A 19,956-nucleotide genomic window follows, 5' to 3' on the forward strand; every position below is an offset into this window, starting at 1 on the left:
TTAGGGAGATGAAAGACATCGGCTTGATCCACATGGAAAAGGCAAGAGCTAATGCAGGGCTGGTACCTGCCTCTCTATTGTACTGAGAGCCCCCCCGCCGTGGCCCTCATCATGGTGGCTGGCAGTTACTTTGCATCCCTTCCAGCTCCTGACGTCTCCCTCTGTGGTGGGGATCTGCGTTTGCCTCATTCACAAGAACAACTTCTTTTTATTTCCAGTTCTTCACCTTGGGCTTATCTCTGAGAAAGGGCTGAAGTCTCTCAGCTCTACGCCTTATAGACTCCCTCTCCCAAGCCAAGTCTCTTAAGCCCTGAGAGACAATGAAGTCACTGTTTGACAGGAGCATCCATACTTCATGCCAAAGGATGCTGAGCCAAGTATGAGGCAAGCCTACTGCATGCATGTAGTACAGCAGAACGGGGATGGCTCATACACCTCGCCTGCAAAGTCTCCATCCCCCATACGCCAGCACTGGGACCTCTGAGGGATGTCTGAGGTCAATACACAGGCATTAGCCTTTTCCTCTAATGCAATGTGGAGATATCCCCTATCTCGCAATGCAACTTTCTACTGCCCTTCTGCCACAGCTCCCATTCCTCTTAGCCTCAATCTGCATCTTAGGCTCATTCGTTTTTGCTGCACCAGCTCAGACCTGCTGTACCCAGTGCTATTGTGACCCCAATCCTTCATAGAAATCTCTCATCCTGGTGGAAATATCTCTTGATGATGGGTCCAGTTCCAAGGGGAATGATCCTTAGCAGCCAATCTGACTGGTTAGGCATTGCAAGCCTGGTTAAATTCAGAGAAAGGAGATTTTTGAGCTTGCTTACTCAGAAATACACATGCTTTGTCCTTAAGCGAAAGACACGAGGAGTGGGAAATCACATATTTGCATAAAAATTTAGGCTATTCACTTTCTGCTTTATTTAGTAAAATAAATGGAAAAGTTCATGTGACGTCAAGCAACCAATCTGTTCATAGTGTCAGGAGAGCCTGACAGTGGATCCCAGCATGGCACCAAAAGCAAAGAGAATGAACGAAACAGATCTCTGGGAACTACAAGCTTTACCTCTGATATTGCCATTTTGCTATATCACCCTTTGCTCCAACAGAGGAGACATGGAAGGACACAGTGTAGGGCAATACCAGAGCTCCTAGAGTAGTGAGAAAAGAGAGCTGGAGCCAGCAAATGAGAAGGGAGAAGAGATTCCTAGGGAGGACAGACAGCATATACATACAAAGCATGGAGATGGGAATCCGTGACTGACTTGGCCCCTTAATCTTACTATCCCAGGAATTCCTGAGCTGCGGGGCTCAGTGAACTCTTCATACACCAGAAACAGATGGCCCTGGGCAGAGTCATCCTGTCGTCTGACAAAGAATCAGAGCTCCTCATTGAGGGTCTTCTCTTCAGGTTCATCTTCTTTCTAAAACACATTAGAGGCATGAAATCAGTTTTGATGTTGCTCGGTTTCTTAGCATAGTGATAAAAGGAAACAAACCAACTTAAATGCCTCCCTCTGCTGTCTGCGCCACTGCTCTGCCAATCCCATTTCAACTGCACAACACAGGCTCCTGACACACAAAGCCTCTGTGCTATAGGAAGATGAGCTTTGACAAAGAGAGTACTCTTAACACTGAATGAACAGGGAGGTTAAATTGTCCCTCTCCCAGCAGAGACCTCTGGTAGAGTCCTCACTGTATACTAGTCTATATACTCTGTTCTGTGGCCTTCTTGATAGATTTCCTGCCTATCCATGCCACTGTCTCTCTGATCCTCTCCTATGGGCTGCCAGCCACCACCCCCATTCTCAGTGTCCAAAAGCACCCTTCACTCTGTTTTTCCAGCTGCTGTTCCCAGAACATAGATGCTTTGCTGAGACCTTCATACAGTTGCAGAGGTCAGTGAAGTCTTCTTGCTGCAGACTAGAAAGTAGAGGTCAATGAAGAAACAGGCTCTGCAAAGACATCCATCTCTGCTCTGCTCTAGATCTAATGCTTTTCTGATATTCAGGCACAAATGAAAATGAAAGAGGAGGTGGCAGGAGTGGGGGGGAGTTCAAGGAACTGAAGTCATTTTCTTCAAGAACCTTGTGAGCAACAGCATCAACCTACAAGATCCTAGCTTCCTGTAGACTGTACAGGAGACTCCCTTTACCTTCTGCATTCTTTGTAAGAAACGATTACAGAAGTCCTGTACACGCTCAACAGAGACTTCATCCAGAGTCAACACATCCTGCTTCTCATCTGGTGTGTTGAATATAGCCAGAGCTGGCAGCTGGGACTTCTTCAGTTTGAAGAATGACACTGTTTGTTCATTACTCTTCAAATTGCTGTCTACCAGGATAAAAAGAATCTGTGATGGAAATAGGAAAGGAAACGTGAGCAAAACAGAGACTGAGAGAAAGAACAGATCCCCAGACAGTGATCACAGGAAGACTAACAGTGATATTTTTATAAAGAGGTAAACTCTCTTAGGACAATTTCCTCTGCCACTAACTCCTCATGCAGTGCATTTTTCTGTATTTTATCAAGTCCAGACTTAAAGTACAAAACAAAATGTTTGCTTTCACCTTCTTTAACAATATATCTCCAGTATGGCAGGAAGGCAGTCTCCATTTCTATTCTCTTAATAGATGAGGAAAAAAGATGTCTTTTATCTTAGTGGCACATGTAAAAGAAGCTGACTCCTCTACTTGCATGTTATTTGGATAAGATGCTTACATCCATGCAAGACCCAGAGTGGCAGAGTAAAAAGGTGTTTTGCTGTGTGGAGAATCAAACTCAATTGCAAGAATGTGGGAGTGAAGTATAGGGCAGTGGGAGCCTGCAAGGATAAGAACATGCGAATACCAAACACAAAGGACGTATTTAAGTGAGCTGCAGTGAATAGAAATGAAGATGCAATCATTTCAGAAATAGGAGTCTTTGGCAAGACACTAATGTCCATACAGCCCAGCTCAGCGGAGGGTTGCTCAGACCTGGGGAGAGAAGCCCAACAATGAATAAGCCGGGATGAGAATGACCTACAATTTTCCTGGCTCCCAAATAGTCTTAAAGAGCAAGATCAAGATATGGATTAGGATTCTGCTGGGATGATTCAATAGTATGGATTTATCAGAATTGGTGACCAACTCCATGATTTTATTTTAAGAGTAAAGTTCAACTGAGATCTTACAGGTGCAGTAGGAATTGGTACAAATTTAAAATTTTGGAATCTGAAAGATTATCAATAAAATATACAGCTATCTCAAAAATCTTTGTTAAATTATCTGTTAATACTAAACAAAAACATTACATATAAATTTTATAAAAGAAAGTAAATACAGCAACTGAACAATTTAATCAGTGACTGATTAAATGCAATCCCTTGGCAGGTGACATCCAAGACAATGAAACAAACATCCAGCTAACATGCATCATTTTGTCTTCTCTTTATCCTGTGCAGTCTACTGGGCCTAGCATATTCAAGGTACCTATAGACATGGATATGACTTAACTTACACAAGGAAAAAAGAGAATTTAAAAAAAAATATATAATGCAATGTGAAGATGATGTGCCCAGTTCCCAGGCTGTGACTCATGTTTTTCTTTCTTTTCAATCAGGAACACTCAACTTTTTTCTTCTCTAAAAATAAACTTCGTAAATCTCAAATTCTTTACTTTATTAAATTTATGTTCTATAAAAAAAACAGATACATCTGGAAATTTTCCTAGGCAACAGCCTATGGGAAGGAGGGATAGTTAGGTTGGTGTAAGGTTTAACTGCAGTTAATCACTGCAATACAGAAGCAGGAATGACACTTTCAACGGATATGTGATATTTACCACTTGCAATCTCTTCCAAAAGTCAACTGTGCCCCAAGGGCAACAAGCTAGTGAGCACACAGGTTGTGGGGAACTTCTCCCAGAGTGCTAAATTCAACCTTTCGCAGGATAAAACACGAAGCTAGGGAAGGGTTACAAATCTAAGGGTCAGAGGTCTAAGGACCTGATCTAACAGGCTTTCAGCTGGAGCAGCAATACTTATGTTTTAGGGCTCTCCTTCCAACTGGCAAGCTGGAAACAGAGGCTGGTGTTGGAGGGAAGCACTTTCAGAGGGTTGGTACAGGAAATGGTATCACATTTTCACCAGTTCATTCACCAGCTTTTGTTTTTCTCTGTGAAAAATCCACTACACAACAACAATTTTTTAATCAAATGTTAAACAAGAAGTTAATAAAAAAAAAACATTTAGAATATCTAGGTTGTTAAATGCTGTCATTTTCTATACAAAATCTCCTCCACCTTTAAAACAGATGAATAGCATTTTAAAATGGTAATATAAATAAATGTTAGCCAAGATTCTTCACTTTATCAAGCTTCCAGCCTTTGTTAAAAATCCCAAAACTAAAAAGCTGTACATAAGAATAGAAAGGTTGGGGTTTAGAACTCCAAACACCTTTTTCCTTACTGAAGAAAGCAAAAACACACAAACAACTGGCCCCTCAGCTAGAAAGGCTGAGATATCATTATTCACAGTTCCTGACTTGGATCTCTCTAATGACTCACATTTGGCTCACAGTTATAGGGTGCCAAAGCACAGCAAAAGTTTCCTTCCCCTCTTATATTCCAAAAAATACAGGAGAGACAGCAATTGTGTTTGTCCACTATTGCTCGAAAGAAGACACCTTAATGCCTATCATATGCGTTTTAGAATGACACATCCCTGGTAGGTGCTGTGATGTGGGATGAATCCTCCTTCAGCAAAAGGACAGGCCACGGACCCTACACTGGATGTGCTCCAGGAGTCCTGCCAAGGCCCATGTGGCCTCAAAGTCACACCTGCAAGGCAGTCTGTAAGGTCTGTTGGTACCGAGGCCACAAGCACTGGAAGCCTGCTCCCCTCAGCAGCTGGAAACCCAAGCAGGTTTCTCAATGGGGACACTTCCACGAAAGATGCTGCCTGGTGGAAATGGCATTCCTCCAAAATGAGGAATTTATTTTGTTCAAAGATTCCCAGCCAGCCCTAATCATAAAGAATGAAAGCAGTGACCATGGTAAATTATACTGACCATGAGACAAGATTCACCTTGCTTAACTTCTGCCATCTAGATCTTAGTCTTGTCTCAGCCAGCCATCTAGGTAACCTCTACAATAAACAGTGACAGGAACTTTATCCCACCTATTTTAGAAGGGAAGGAAGGACGTGCCTGTCCTCCACCAGTGCTGAAAAGAGCCCAAAGCCTTTGCTCAGATAACTTACCAAAGCTATAATTCACCAAAACAAATCCCAGTTATGATGCCAACTCTCACATCACTGCTAGAAACCAGGTAGTTCCATCCCAAACAGAAAGTTCATTTTCTATTTCATACTATCCTGTACAATAGCTGTTTTTTTCTTTCTGAAACCACTTCCATGAAATTGTTTCATTTTGTAGCCATCTTCTTGCCTGTGTTCAGAGGTCTGCTGCTACAGGCAGTGAAGGATCTCCTGCATGGATGAGGAACTCCTGACACAAATTCTCTCCTCCACACATGGTATTATCTGTGCACTGCCACCTGCAATAAGGTCTCTTTCAGAAAACTTTGTACACTGGTGCTGTCTTGGTGTCTTGACAACTTGATTCCTAGCCCAGTGCTTTTAGAACATTGAGTTCCTGGTAAATACTAAGATATGGAATGATGTTACTGCCCAAGGAATTAAAGTTAACTGAAAATAGTACTGCAACAGTAGAAAACAATTTGATGTTGCTTAGTTTTTCCTCTAACAAAGACAAACAGGAAGGATGATCAAACCTTATATCCAGTGTTTGACTTTGAACTTCACGGAGCTGCAACTTTCATTCTTGGAGGAGATTTTAGAAGCAAAAAGATCAAATTCTGAAGTTTGAGTAATTTCATACATAGCTTACATAGTACATCAAAGCAAAATGAAAACATCAATCATGAATTAAAAAAAAAGCAAGCTATAAAAACAATGTTACTGCAGATATCTGTTAAGTGACATAGACAATCCATATTTACAGGTTCCCCTATTTATGGCTAAAAGAGGCATCTCTAAAGATTATCTCTCAGTTCTGGAGCCATCAATGCCTGACAAGAAAAATAAAAAGTCTATGAATGACTCTCTGCAAGAGAAAGGGCACTGTCCTTTTGTTTCCATGGAAGAATACCTGAAGGACTCTCAGGAGTTTCTGAGAACCCAATTCTAAATGGGCATACATATAAAGTAAAAGGGACTTTGCAAACATCTCTACCCAGATAATTCTGACATTGTAAACCAGTTATATCAGTTGCAGCAAAAGCTGCTTTTGTTATTCCCAACATCACCTTATTGAAACTTTTGCAAACACCCATGTGGTACACCAGCTGTAATTATCATGTTATATTCTGACACCATGGAAAGAAAACTGAAGATGCTTATGCTAGTTTGGCTCAGCAATGCAAATCCTGACATTTCATTTCCAGTAGAAAGCCTGGACTCTTGGCAGTACTTTCTCAAATAAGCACATATTTGATTGCAGTGGGATCCTTCCAAGAAGGCTGGTGGATTCGGTCCTGCAGCTGCAGTGCTCTGAGCTCTGCCTGTTCACTGTCACCCACCCACAATTGTTTCTCAAAGTCTGCTACAAAAGTACCATATTTCTTCTTATTCTTGTCAGCTCTTGCTGGCTTAGTATCATCTAACATTTGCACTTTCCTTTCCAGCATTTTATAGCCCCCAGGTTCCACGATAAAGTCTAGAGGAATCTAGACTGCCTTCAGACACTCACTGCTGCTCAGGGTGCAGTTCCGGCTGTTTTCGAATAACAGTCCTCACCATACAGCCTCAGCGATCCTCCAGCCGAAAATCTCAGCTTCCTCTAAGGCAAAAATGTAAAGATCATAAACCAGAGATGAAGGGACCATAACCCAGGAACTGGCAGGTGAATCACTTCCTCATGATCCATTAATGGTTGAACTCAATGATCTTAAGGGTCTCTTCCAACCTCAGTGATTCTATGATTCTACGATTGTCTTCATTCTTTGGGGTCAGCCACTCAGCAGCAGCAGTTCCTCTTCATCACTCCATCAATCCAAGCAACAAGTTTCTCTTCTCCCTTCAGCTGGCGACGACAATGACAAGGACTCCTCTTCCCTCAGAGTGCAGCAGAGATGGGTGAAAGGATCGGTACCCCTTCTCCTGCTTGGGAACCCTCTCGAGGCTCTGTCTGTCTTCTGCACTGGCTTGTAGAGAAGTTGCAACACACGCCGCGTCTCCCCACTCTGTTCTGGCACTCTGCAATCACTGTACACTGCTGCTGGATGCCGTGGTACATGTTCACAGGGAGCCTGAACACCTCTCCGCTGCACAGCAATGATTTCTTGCTCAAACCAGTGACAGCACTAATCCCACAGCACAAACAAGCCTTTCACCACCAGCCACAGGCTATGAATTATTTGCTGGTAATCCTGAATAAAATTCAAGTCAAGAATCTTGCATTTATTCACAGACAATCTGCAAGCCGCGAAAAGGCAAAATCTACTCAATACTTTACTTGTTTTGAAGTAAACCTGAGTTAACTTGGTAGTCCTGACAACAGGTAATTCTACTTAGGGAAATTAGCCAGCAGAGATTTCCATGGTATTGTGCAGTGGCTGCTTCTGATACTGAAACTAATTCATGTCTTTCTACATGACAGAGCAATGGAGACAAACCTAAGTGGGCATACTGCTCTGCTTACTCCTTAGTATCCAGATCTAAGACCCAAACAGCGGGATCCTAGCTCTCTCTTATTTCTTTGCAAGAGGGCAATTCAAACCACAATTTACTCCTCCAAGTGCCACTCCTTTGGGAAAAACAACTTATTAGACTCTAAGTCCCTTCATCTACATGTCCTGCAGTACCACTCCAGTTAGGTGGAAATAATTAGTCAAATCCCCACATCTTTAATCTCTGTATTTTATTCTGGCAAACTTCTTCTAGACTGATTGGGTGAGAAACTTGCCTGTATGAATTAAAAAAAAAAATCAGATTTGGCTTGCTGGCAATTCATAAATTATCTGGACTTCAGTACAACATTTTACCCAATGTTTTGTGAAGTATTCCTAGGAAAATCATTCACATTTGCTCAGATCTGGGCATATCACATGAAGAGAAAACCGCCTGCAGTCACATCAGCAAAGGATAGTGACGCTAAACAGCAATGCACTGTGTTAGAAGAATTAGCTGCCTGGGGAGAGACTGGTATCAGACTCTGCTGCTTATGGACAACAGGGATAATGGTGTCGTTATAGCACACACCTCACATGAGACGGTGGGAATTTTTCAGGTAAATGAGTTCTCTTTTATCACTATGTATTCATCAAAGCAAAACACTTTTGGAGAGACCTTTTGACCTGATGGCAGGTTTCTGCCTGGTCTCTTGCCGATGGGTGGGACAGATGGCAAGGTCCAAAGTAGTCCTGCCATTAACAAACATCAGGACTTCTGAGGGTACACAGTTCTGAGATGGCCCCTCCATTTGAAGATGAGGATATACTTGATTAATCTAATCTGACCCGTCAGTACCACAAACAGATGCATGCCGATGTTCATGTTCTTAAATCCCAACTCCTTCCAGCTCCACTCTTCTCCCAGGAAGATCTCTTCCGCTGCCTCTCAGCTTAGCCTTCTCCGCCGCTGTGATCCTCTGCTCCCTCCCATCTGCTGTTCTCCCTTGCCCCAAATGCCTTCCTGTTGCTCCCAATCCTCCTCTGCTTGCCAGTTCCTTCCTCTGTTCCCTGGACACACATTCCCCTGTAATCCAGCTGCTGGCAGAGAATCAGCCATTAGAAGATTTACTGTCTGGGGAGCTCTGCCCACAGAGGTGTGGGAACCAGGCGGAATTTCTCTGAAAGACCCCATCTATCCCATCACATTAGTGTGGGAAATCCGACAAACCCATTTGCAACTCCTTTAAAATCGCTGTTTCCCCAGGATCCAACCAGAAGGCTAAGGGTTAAGAAGCACTGCGACATTAATTGCTTTCTAGTCACTTATATAATGCTCCTTGGCATCTTGCAGGCTGTACACACAACATCACCTCTCACACCAGTGGAATGCAACCATCACCAGACTGAAGTGCAGCAGCTGTTTGTCTTCTCCCAGTGCAAGGGAACAAAACTGGACCAGAGGCAAGGAAGTACATAATGTCCCACTGAGGGAGTACAGGAGTAGGATACAGAGGATATTTTCACCACAAAGAGGCAAAATGGCAAAAGGTGAACAGATCCAACCCCTCCACTTAATTACCCAGCTAATCCTCTTTTCCTGCCACTTGGCCTTTGCTCCCCTAATGCACAGAGAAGGAGATTATGCCCTCCCCATCCACGGAAGCAATCACTGTTCTCCCTTTTTTCTCCCTAACGGCTCCCTTTCCTCTCTGTTTGGACTTACCTTACCCTTGAAGAGCTCCGCTGCCGCCCGATATCTACGCATTCGCTCGGGGTGCCTTGGGGACATCTTGTCTGTGATCAGGAGGAGGTGAAGCTGGAGTGAACTCTGCATCACACCTATTGCTGTCTGCAAAACACACACAGACAAGGAGATTGAGAACATTCAATCTGCATTGGATGCACTGCCAGAGGGAATCAATCCTCATGTCTCAGCTAAGATTTCTTTGCAAATCAGCCTCGCAAGCAGGACAGCTTTCTTTAAAGGAGGAGGGATCCAATCTGGGTTCTTTGTGGAAGCGCTTAACCTCCTGGCTTTGCTTATTCCCGAGATGAGGGTCTGAAGACCACGAGGGTTCATCCCTGGCCTCAGGATAGTCAGTGACTATGCAGGGGGACTGCCTGGATACAGCAAGCTGAAGTCTAGAGAGGCAAGGAAATGGAGAGGAAAGTCCAGCAAACACTGAACATCAGGGTGCCCTGAATCACTGAGGTCCAGCACTTGGCTGAAATGGGAGCAAGAAAGTGGGAAGGATTTGTGGTGTCAGGGTTGGTGTCTCCCCTTATTTCCTTTCTTTAGGGTTAAGCTGTGCACAAGATGGGGATGAGTCTAGTGTTTCAGCAACCCCCTGGCCAGGGCATTCCAGAGTGCTGAGGGTTAAAATTGCAGTCCCACACTGGGAGAAGACCTGGAGCCGGCTGTCCCTCATCCCCTGGGCAAGGGCCAAGCAGGCAGCACACACTGGCCCTCTGTGAGGAGACAGGTCTGGCGCTGCCCAAGAAGCCGCTGCACCATCTCCAGGCACTCACTCACTCACTCACTCGTCATCTCGGTTCTCCTTCCAGCCGCTTCCTGCAGCCTCTCCCTCAAACTAAACAGCAGCTGGGCCAGACCTGCTGCCTCCCCTCTACCACCAAAACCACGGAGACACAGACTGTGCAGCTCCCTGCCAGCCAGAGAAGAAAGTTTCCACACGCTCCAGGAGTAATAAGGAAGGGGTCGGGGAGTGCACGCCAGCAAGGGCCATGCACTGCAAAGCATCTAGTTTTTGGCAGCGGGGACTCTGCCATTAGCCTAATGTTTATCAGACATTTTGTATCCCTTCGCTTCTCTGGTCGTGTGCGGATGGGGCAGGGGAGAGTAGAGGGGATGCAAACCAAGGCTGGAGAGCATTAGAAGACCTCATGTGAGAGGATGGGGCTGAAGGTGAGGGTGAAGCCAGCCAGCACCAAGGGCCATGACAAGGCTGGGCTGAGAGCAGGCAGGGCTGGAGCAGCAGTTCCTCCAGCAGCTCCACACAAAGGCGTGCATGTCCACGCAACCTTGTGCAAGAGCGATCAGCAGAGCTCATCAGCATGGCTGGGTCACATCTGACTTTCCTGGAAAGCCCACAAGGTAATCATTGCCTAAAAATGCCTAAAGTATGTGGGAGAAACAGTAAGGGCCCCAGGATGGGGAGAGAAACTCTTGGCAGCACTCGGTGTGATCTGCATGACCCCAGCCTCTGCTGACCAGCAGCATAGATGTAAACAGCATATGCACTGGGAATAAATATTTATGAAAAACCAAGCTACATTAGTGGAGCTGGGAGGGCTTTGGGCCGGAGACTGCAGGAGGCACTGTTAACTGCAGCACCTTGATAGGACTCCAGCGTCTGGAAAAAAACTGGAACAACATGTGTACTGCCAGTCAGGGTGGAGGGGACCTGCTGAACAGCTCAGGACTTCTTGGTCAGGGAGACAGCCTGGGTGCCGAACAGGAGCGAGAGCCCAAAGCGTCAGCAGAAACACATGAAGAAACAGCCATGATTGCATGAAGAACAAGCCATGACCTAATCAATTGCCAAAAGATGCAGTGGAGCCTCCAAGAGTTCAGAAGGCCTGGATGATTATAAAGATAAGAAGAAGATCCCCGGTGATGTGACTTTGGTGATCTCAAAGGGCTGTGAGGACAGTGGGCAAGGATATAGCTTTTCTGTCCCCAGAAATATTCTATGATTTTGAAATGCATTTTTCACATCCCTTATCAAGCTGAAAAACAAATCCACCTTTTTTTTCCCTTTTTTTTTTTAACCAAAAAACCAGAACTTATACTGTATGTCATTCTGGAAACAAAATGTTACATTTCCAAAACAAAATGCTCTCTCTACTGGTGGCCTGCACCTGAACTGGGAAATGTGTCAGCCCTCTTAGCTGATACTTGGCATCAGCTTGAAAACGTATAGCTTTGAAACAGGTTGGGCCATTCTCCTTTGATTAAATCGAGCCTGGTCAGCACTGTTGTAGCTACCCAGAAGTCCACAAAAGACCCCACCGGCAATGACAAAGTCTCAGCCTTGCGGCCGTCGGGGCTTCTAAGACCTACTGACTCCACAGCAATAAGCCCAGTGAACTGCTGAGATTTCAGAGCAGCCTAAATCCTTGGTCACTCTCTATAGCAGGGAGGAACACTGGGACCCTGCCACTGCCAGTCAGAGGGGTGAGCTAATGAAGGTGGCCAACATAGAAGCATCCTATGTCTGGGGGTTTTTTTGTTGAACTGATGAATTCTGGAGTAACGGATAGATGGGATGGGAAAAAATTTGCTTGGGAGGTTTCCAGCCGGCTCTTGAATATGCTTTCAAATAGCCAGGCTTATGTCAAGCCCTATGTGCTGGGTGATGAAGAAAAGCCGGCCTTCTGGGAGTAGGTCACTCGAGTTTCCATGTTTCTCAAGGCTTCTCAGCCAAAGAGAGGGGATCCTAGCTGAGCAGGGTCCGCAGGCATGGCATAACATGGCAAATGCCCATGGGAGGAGGCAGCACAGCCAGCAGGAGTGGTAAGAAATGGAGCTCTCTGCCCACCAACACCCCAAATTTACTGGAAAGCTAAAGGAATCGCCATGCCCCCCTTACTCCCCCCACCCCACTTGCACGCGCCAGCACAGCATCTGCTTCCAGTCCCCGTATGGATTAGGAGCGAAGACCTGCGTGGCTTCCCCAACCCCATCCACCCTGTTGCTGCAACCCCTGCACACATCTGGGTATGCCAACTCTTGGGCCAGAGGATGCTCATGAGGAGGCCAGGTGCCAGGGTGAGGGCTGTGGGGAGCTGATAATTACCACAGGGTTGTACTCTGTCACCAGGCGGAGCTCGTTCATCCGAATGAAACGAGTCATCTTCTCGGCATCAACATCTTCGCTGTTCATATCCAGATCCCTCCGGTCATTGTCTACCTGAAGACAAGCAAAGAAACCTACAGTCACAGCTGTCCTCTCCTCTCAGCACCCGTTCCAGGGGCGCTGATGCCACTCCCTCACAGAGACACCCATCCCCTGGGACACCACCATCCTCTCTCCCCCCACCACGTAATCCCCACTTCTGGAGGTCCAGAACCTACAGAGACCAGCCTGCACTTTGCAACAACCATCTTGCACCCTCCTTCAGTCTCCCAGTGACACAGCACACTCATGGCATAACAGAAATCACTGAGGACTCCAGACATCCCTACGGTATCAGCTCCTGATGCACTGGAGAAAGGGAGGATTAGCTGATAATTCTAGGCCTTGTGGGGAGAGATCATTAAATAGCCTAACTCCTCACATCGATTTTGGCTTTACATCCCCTTTTAAAATCTTCATCTGCTTATTCTTTTACTTCTACAAGTAATAAACTTTGGCATGGGCTCATATGGATTTCCTGGAAACATTGTGCAAGTAGGAAATCTCTCCAATAAAAAGAGGATTATTTTTTTTCCAGTACAGCAGGAAAAAAAAAAAAAATATTGAGAACAGCACATTTTAGCTTTAGAGGAAAATTCATCCTGCTACACATCTCCCCACACTTCACTGCCCCATGCAAACAATGTGATTTTATTGAGGTTTTCATGACCTGGTAAACAGAAAAAAAAGCAGGCAATCACTGAACGACAGCTAAACCACCTGAAGAGTTGCTGTGCAGTAGCACCGCAGGACATGACTGAGTTAAGCCATGGGGACGCTGGGCTCTGACATGCAATAGGATCAAAGTTTGGGATTTGAAGGCCTTTGATACCCATGTTGAATGAGGTTCTTGGGGCTGAGGAAAGGTCCACATGCACGCCCCAGATTTTATTCTCTGCATCTGTACAACCTCTGAAAGTGCTTGTGTTAGTTTTTTCCAGTGGTGTGCAGACATCTAAAGCCCTTTTTGCTGTTCTGTGGTCATTGGCAAGGTCTTTGATCTGGTAGTGGGGCACAGTGCCCTGTCTGGCAACCCAAACTGGTGCTTTTCAGACTGTGTGGCCCAATTCCTCTCACAGATTTGCTCCTGCATAAAATGAAAGGGCAGCTCTACTCAAGTAAATGAGATCAGGCCAGTGCAACACCGGAGATCAGACAGACCTTGGGAACCAATCTAAAGCACCCTGGACTCCAAGATAGTCTTCTCTTGGCTTTCATGGGCTTCTGGAAACACCTGATTTCCATTTTGGGATAATAACATCTTGAATCTGCGTTCAACATTTATGATTTTAAGAAAATAAGGCTGGAAAACAGCCTGCATCTAACAGTTGAAGCTCTAGTCAAAATGTCTTTATCACTTCATATAATTAGCTTGTTAGCATCTGTTAATTATGTTCTTTTTAGGTCTATCAGGCCAGATTCCTCACTAGAATAAATCAGTTTTCCTCCACTATATGCAAAGAAGTCACCAGCTGACAGCAGCCCCTCCTACTACTGTAATTATGGTTTAAACTTCTAAGCATTGAAAGTGTTTCATACTCTGCAAAAGCAAAGAAAAAATGAGTTTATGCCTCTGATTCACTGCTATCCTGGTCACGCATCTTCATATTCTTCAAATGAGTATTTGATTCCAAGTTCTTGTCTCTTTTATTTTTTCTTTCCTTTTTATCTCTGACCCCTTACACCTACACAGTATTCAGCACAGAATAAAAGGAAAAATAATGTGTCTGAATAACTTAAGAAACACTGACAATTAGATGAGCAGATTGTCAACCACATTTGAACCTGACTAGCATATTACTTTCTTGGTTGTTTTTTTTTCCTATTAAACAAGAGTTCAGCTGCAAAAACTGGACTGTGAACAAAGAATATTCAATATAATCCAAATTCCAACAATCCAGACACTTTCTTTTATCAAATATCCTCCCAATGCAGTCATCCTCGCTATCTGCAACAGCTCAAAAACAAAGGAAAATTTCAGTATTTTTGGAAGAAAACCACCATGACTAAGAACCTAAACTGAGATGGGTGTTGCTTCAAATTGCAACATGTGCCCATAGCAAATAAAAGGTTAAATAAAAGGACCTGCCTACCTATTGCTCACTCTTAGATCATTCTCTTTGAATTATTTGGATTATGCCAGTGGTAAACACCGTGCAGGAAACGATGAGAAAGAAAGGGGAACAAACTGGCTTTGTCCAATCTTTGTACAACCTGGGTCTAGACCTTGGGCAAGCTGCCAGATTTAGTTTCCCTAGTACACGTAGTGTGTCCCTGTGTCTGTGTGTCCTGTCCACCCCCACCCCCCCCATGTGCTTAGAGCTGTGGTGACACAACACTTCGTGGGCTTTTAGGACACCTTGTGCTACCTAGGGGCCCTCTCCTCCTCAGATATACCTCACTCTCCAGTTTTCAAGTGCCACACTTGTGTGAGAAGGTGCAACACAAGTAAACGGATATAACTAGTAGAATACTTGCTCTTAGCTTTTGTTGGTACTCTTGAAGCGAGTACATGGCCCTTCACAGTATTGTCTCCTTAAATTTCAGCAAAAATAGCTTAAAATTCAGTGAGGCACCAGCACTTACAGCTGGAGTCAACAAAGATTTGACTTTGCACAGCATCGATCCCTAAGAAACTGCCAAGTAACATTCTTAATCGGCCCATGCCCAAAGCGTATTTAGGGGATAGCTCTGCAAACCACAGTGCAGGAGACAGAAGAGAGCGTTTAGGATTTAATTTGGTGGCAAAGCACCTGTAACTGCAGAGACCCAGTCTGGATCTGCTTTTGGTCACGATGGAAAAGTTGTGCACCCAGGGAGATGGCCTTGCCTGCCTGAAGTGACACCTGGCAGGATTTGATATCTAGCCTGCTGCGTTGATCCGTTGTAACACAGCCTCTAGGTGCTTTCTGTGCGTCTCAGGAGCCTTTCCAAAACCACAGAAACCCCATCCAAGTAACACTGAGCTCCAGGCAGGTCACTCAGAGACACAGACACTGTTCTGTGCAAAGCTCTGGGTGCTGGACCAGATCCATAGGGCAAACACTTAAAATGGAGAATCTCGTCAGGTGTAATAAACGTTGCACGTCTCGGTGATGGGCAAGTGAAAAGCCAAAGACCTCTTTGGGGCAGGAAGCTCTACAAACCTGCTTTTAGGTGGGCAGGTGGAGCGACTCTCAACAACCAGCCTGTTTGTTCTGGTTCTTTTGGCTCGCTCTAAGGTGAAGCGCCCAGCTTTAACCTTCCTCTTCATCACCACCCCCGCAGATGTCACTTCTCCCGCCCGGTGACCGCGGGCAGTTTTCAGGCCCTGGCCCTAGAGCCTCTCCCACCCAGACCAGCGGGCAGGCCAACTCCTGAACCCACAGCCTTTCCTCTGGCAGATCCACCTCCCTGCGCGGCAGCCGGTCTCCCCGTGAGGGAGCTGCTCCTCCGGCCACGGTAGCCCCCCCCGCCCCGCCGGGCCCACGCACCCTACGGAAGAGCGTGAGGGTGTTCGCCGCCACGCCGTAGCGGGACAGGACGGCGGGGCTGGTGCTGAGGCCGAAGGGAACCTCCGCGATGCGGCCGGCCGCCCGCTCAAACTGGGACGCTGCGGGGCTCCGCGGGTCCTGTGGAGAGAGAGGAGCGGGGGGGGAGGAAGGGCGGCTGTGAGGAGGGGAGCGCGCGCAGGCGCGGGCCCCGCCCGGCCGCGGCGCGAGAGCGACCCCTAGCGGCCGGCGGCGGCACCGCTCCGCGCCCCCCCCCCCGCGGTTGGGGAGGGGGGAGAGGGACGGGACCGGAGCGGGACTGGGGGGAGGGATGCAGGCATAAAGCGGGACAGGGCGGCGGGGGGCCGGGGGAAGCGTCTTTGTCTCCCGTTGTCACCTTGCCTGCGGGGCTGGGATGCTGCAGAGATCCCCCTCCTAACCGCCCCCCCAAAAAAAAAATAAAATATATATAGGGTAAGTGAGCAGGCGGCGGTGCCAAGCGGGCTGTCGGTGTCGAAGCCGCGGCGAGCAGGTGGCTGTGGCCGGGGTGATGCGAAGGCCCAGAGCTCTCAGAAAGGGGGGGGGGACACCCAGAACCTGGATGGAGCACGCCCAAATGCACACACACGTGTGTCTGTGTAAAATAAATACATTAAAAAATACAGTTTTCAAGGTAACGGTGATTCTAGAGTCAGGGGGTTACGATTGTTGAAGACCTTGCATTCGCAGTGCCCTGGTTCCTTTTAAAAAGGTGCCTCGGACATATCCTTTAAAAAGTAGCTAATGCAGACACATGGAAGGACAGAAATGTGCAATTTCTCCGTGACTTGAGGTCCATTCTCCTTCTTGCGGTGAGAGCGTTAGCTACAGCCTTAGCCCATATTAAAGCCTCCCTTGCTAGTCCCATTCCTGACTTTTCTTTTGAGTGATATATTTTTGATACTTCTACTTTTTGGATTTAAATTCTCGAGACACAGTCTCCGCTTGGAAATCGGTTTGTTTTTCTTTCTAGTTTCAACCTTCAGCTCAGCTGTTTGCGAGCCCAGAGAGAATGGAAAACAAAATTCTTTCTTCATTCAAAAGAAAAACAACCCTTCGTGACCTGTTTTGGAAATGCCAGCGCATCCACATGGCTCTGGAGAGAGTGCTAAAGCCTGGGGTGGGAATAACCTCACTGAGTTTTGGAGCATTCCTGGGAAAACTGGGGTTTAATCAGGCCAAGCATGACCCTTTCTCGCAGACACGCAGGGTTTCTGGAGCAGCGTGCTGTTTTTCCATCACGGCACGCTGCTCCCAGCCAGGGAGGCCGCGCTCATTCCACGGGGAACTTGCCGAGCCGCGTACCGCGGTGAATTGAAAGGCCGCAGCAGAGGCATAATTTAGGGCGAAGAGAGAACATGGACATTATTTGGATGAATATACTCTCGGGCAGAGGGCCACGACAAGCCCTCATGGCACACATACGTCTTTCTCTACCCTTTAAACGCAGCCCTGCCGTGCTTCAGGCGTTGAATGCCGGACGCGACGCTGGCTGCCGCCTCGTGCTCCTGGCAGCCGCGGCCGCATGGCAGCAGCCTCCCGCCTGACCCCGATGGATGAAACCCTGCAGCGGGAGGAAGGCTGCGATGGACCAAGACACCGGCGGTCGTGCCCCCCCCCCACGCCGCTTCGCCCAGCAAGAAGCCGCCGTCCCCGCCGTAGCTGGTCGGGAGGCTCTGTGCCCCCAGTACGGAGCTGCCACAAGCCCAGCTGGCTGCTCAGGGGGAAGGAGGTGTCTCAACACTTTCGTTCTGCGTGTGCAGATTGCCTCGCTGGTGTGCAGGACTGTAGCTCTGCAAAAGCAACGCTGCGGGAGCTCCCAACGCAGGCGGAGCAGCTGGTGCTCTGTGATGGGGGCTTAGCACGGCTCCGGGGGCATCAGCCTCCAGCGCTCACGCAGCTCCTGCTGCCCCACCGTCGGTCCTTGCTCTGCGGTGGGCTGCGAGATGCCCTTGCCCTATACCAAGGGCATGGGGACCTCCCTAGGCTGCCCTCCGGCCCCAGGCATCGGGCAGAAAGAGGAAGGAGCTTGCAGAAAGGAGTTGTTTTTCAAAGGCTGAAGTCTTCTCTGGCAGAAGCCACGAGGCAGCGTGTGGGCAGCAGAAGCCCAGGGGAGAGCTCAAAGAGGGGGAAAAAGGTGTAACTTGGGGGCCTTAAAAGTAATGAGGATCCTGTCAAAGAGGCCTCTGTTTTATGGTGCTCCTACTCAATAAATATTTTTATCTTGTTTCCTAAGGAAAAATATTCATGCCATTTTGGGGGCAAGGGGCACATACCCATCACTCACCTTTGAATTCAACTGAATTTAGACACAGAGAGGCAGAGAGCTCAAGGGTATCAACTCTGGGGAACAAAGCAGCGAGATAGAGAGACCATGCCTACACCACCCTCCCTGGGGGGAGGCTGAAGCTTGAGCCCAAACCCCCTTGGACTTCAGAGGACCGACACCAGCACTGCTCCGAGACACGGCTTCCTCGGCCCCGTCACGCAGGCACTGCCTTGCTCTGCCTTTGCTGACTAAAGCAAACAACTGACGTTCCCACTCATCCCTCACATTCCCACTCATCCCTCACCAACGCTGTTTCTCTGCCACCCACATTCCTGTTTTGCTTCCCCTGCAGCATTTCCCTTTCTCCTGCTCCAGGGCTCCTACAACCTCCTTCACCTTCCTCCGTCTCCCTTTCCACACACGGACCAAATTCCCCGTGTTCTCTCTGTGGTCTGTCACAGCCCCTGCACCTCTGGGGACAGGAGCTGCCTTTGGAAGGTGTTTGCACCACTTCCAGCCCCACGCTCTCGTCAGGGTGGGACAGGGCTCACAGCTGGCGGAGGGGAGGTTCTGCCAACACACCTGGAAGAATCCAATGACCGCCACCTCTGCACCGCTGACGAAGGCTTCGGCATCCACGATGTCGTTCAGTAGGATAGGCTTCTCTGCGGTGCCAGCTGCGCCTGGAGAGGAGAGGTCAGGGTTGGGCAGAGGGTGCACAAAGAGCAGCTCAGAGAGCGCGCGAGCATCCCACCCCTTACAAGCTCACCCACACACGTCTCCTGCAAGCTCGACACAACGCTTGTGCAGCACACCCTGGCTCAGGAGGACTCCCCGCGGCAGAGCCAGCCTTTCCCCGAGCCAGGAGGAAAGCTCACTTACTGTGGGACGCGGAGCCGCCGTCTCCAGCACAACCCGCTGGGGACCCCCCGGCCAGCAGGATAACAAAGAGGCACGGGAAGACGGAGGCGCCCACGGTACTGGCTTGCCCTCTCCTCGCCATGCCACCCCGCTCCCGTCCTCTCCGCGGCAAGAGACACGTCAGCCTTGGCGAGGGCCCACGGCCACTCCTGGGGCGGTGGGAAGGGAGCAGCTGGCCCAGGGCGAAGCCTTCAGCTCCCTAGAGAACCGCCCGGGTGGGAGAGAACCCCTCTCTGCTGTGCGGGCACCAGCCCCGCAGACCCTCACCGACACTGGTGCCCAGTGCGTCCTCACCCACAGCACTGGACATCTGCATCCGCATGACCCAGCACCCCGGCTGGGTAAGAACATCCCTCCACGCAGAAGGAGCCGCTGCACTTCTCCAAGCGCTGCGTCCCCAGAGGCTGACCCCCCAGCCGGGCAGCCGCCGGGACATGCAGCTCTCAGCTTTGGCTCTGGCTACAGGGAAGAGCTGCCGTGGTAAGCGTTAAACATGAGAGGGCCACGTTATAGCTCCCTGGGCTCATTCAGTTGCCACCCGGGATGAGAGGTGGGGGCTGTCTACCCCTGGAGTCTACCCCCATCGCGGGCCAGACTTTGGGATTCAAGGAAGGATTCATGAAACCCCTGAAGGAAGCAGCTCTAAAATAATTTGCCTATA

General features: G+C 48.1%; 1 protein-coding gene across 1 annotated transcript; it reads right to left on the bottom strand.

Moving 5' to 3' along the window:
- Positions 1–900: 900 nt before the first annotated feature.
- On the bottom strand, positions 901–19,377 carry ERP27 (endoplasmic reticulum protein 27). The gene is made up of 7 exons (XM_069773462.1): positions 19,257–19,377; positions 18,957–19,057; positions 16,070–16,207; positions 12,498–12,611; positions 9,401–9,526; positions 2,159–2,356; positions 901–1,427 (listed from the first exon to the last, which is right to left on the bottom strand). Exons 1-7 carry the CDS (start codon positions 19,375–19,377, stop codon positions 1,383–1,385), a joined length of 843 nt encoding a protein of 280 aa, XP_069629563.1. The 3' UTR covers positions 901–1,382.
- Positions 19,378–19,956: the final 579 nt, after the last annotated feature.

Source organism: Haliaeetus albicilla, chromosome 28, assembly GCF_947461875.1.
Source record: "Haliaeetus albicilla chromosome 28, bHalAlb1.1, whole genome shotgun sequence".
In the NCBI taxonomy this organism is placed as follows: domain Eukaryota; kingdom Metazoa; phylum Chordata; class Aves; order Accipitriformes; family Accipitridae; genus Haliaeetus; species Haliaeetus albicilla.

Bases quoted from the DNA above. Each gene is read 5' to 3' on its own strand.
- ERP27 (XM_069773462.1), bottom strand. From the start codon at position 19,377: ATGGCGAGGAGAGGGCAAGCCAGTACCGTGGGCGCCTCCGTCTTCCCG. The intron at 9,527-12,497 runs GTAATTATCAGC...TGTGTTTTGCAG, and splicing joins TGACAGAGTACAACCCTGTG to ACAGCAATAGGTGTGATGCA. The intron at 2,357-9,400 runs GTAAGTCCAAAC...TTTCCATCACAG, and splicing joins CGGAGCTCTTCAAGGGTAAG to ATTCTTTTTATCCTGGTAGA.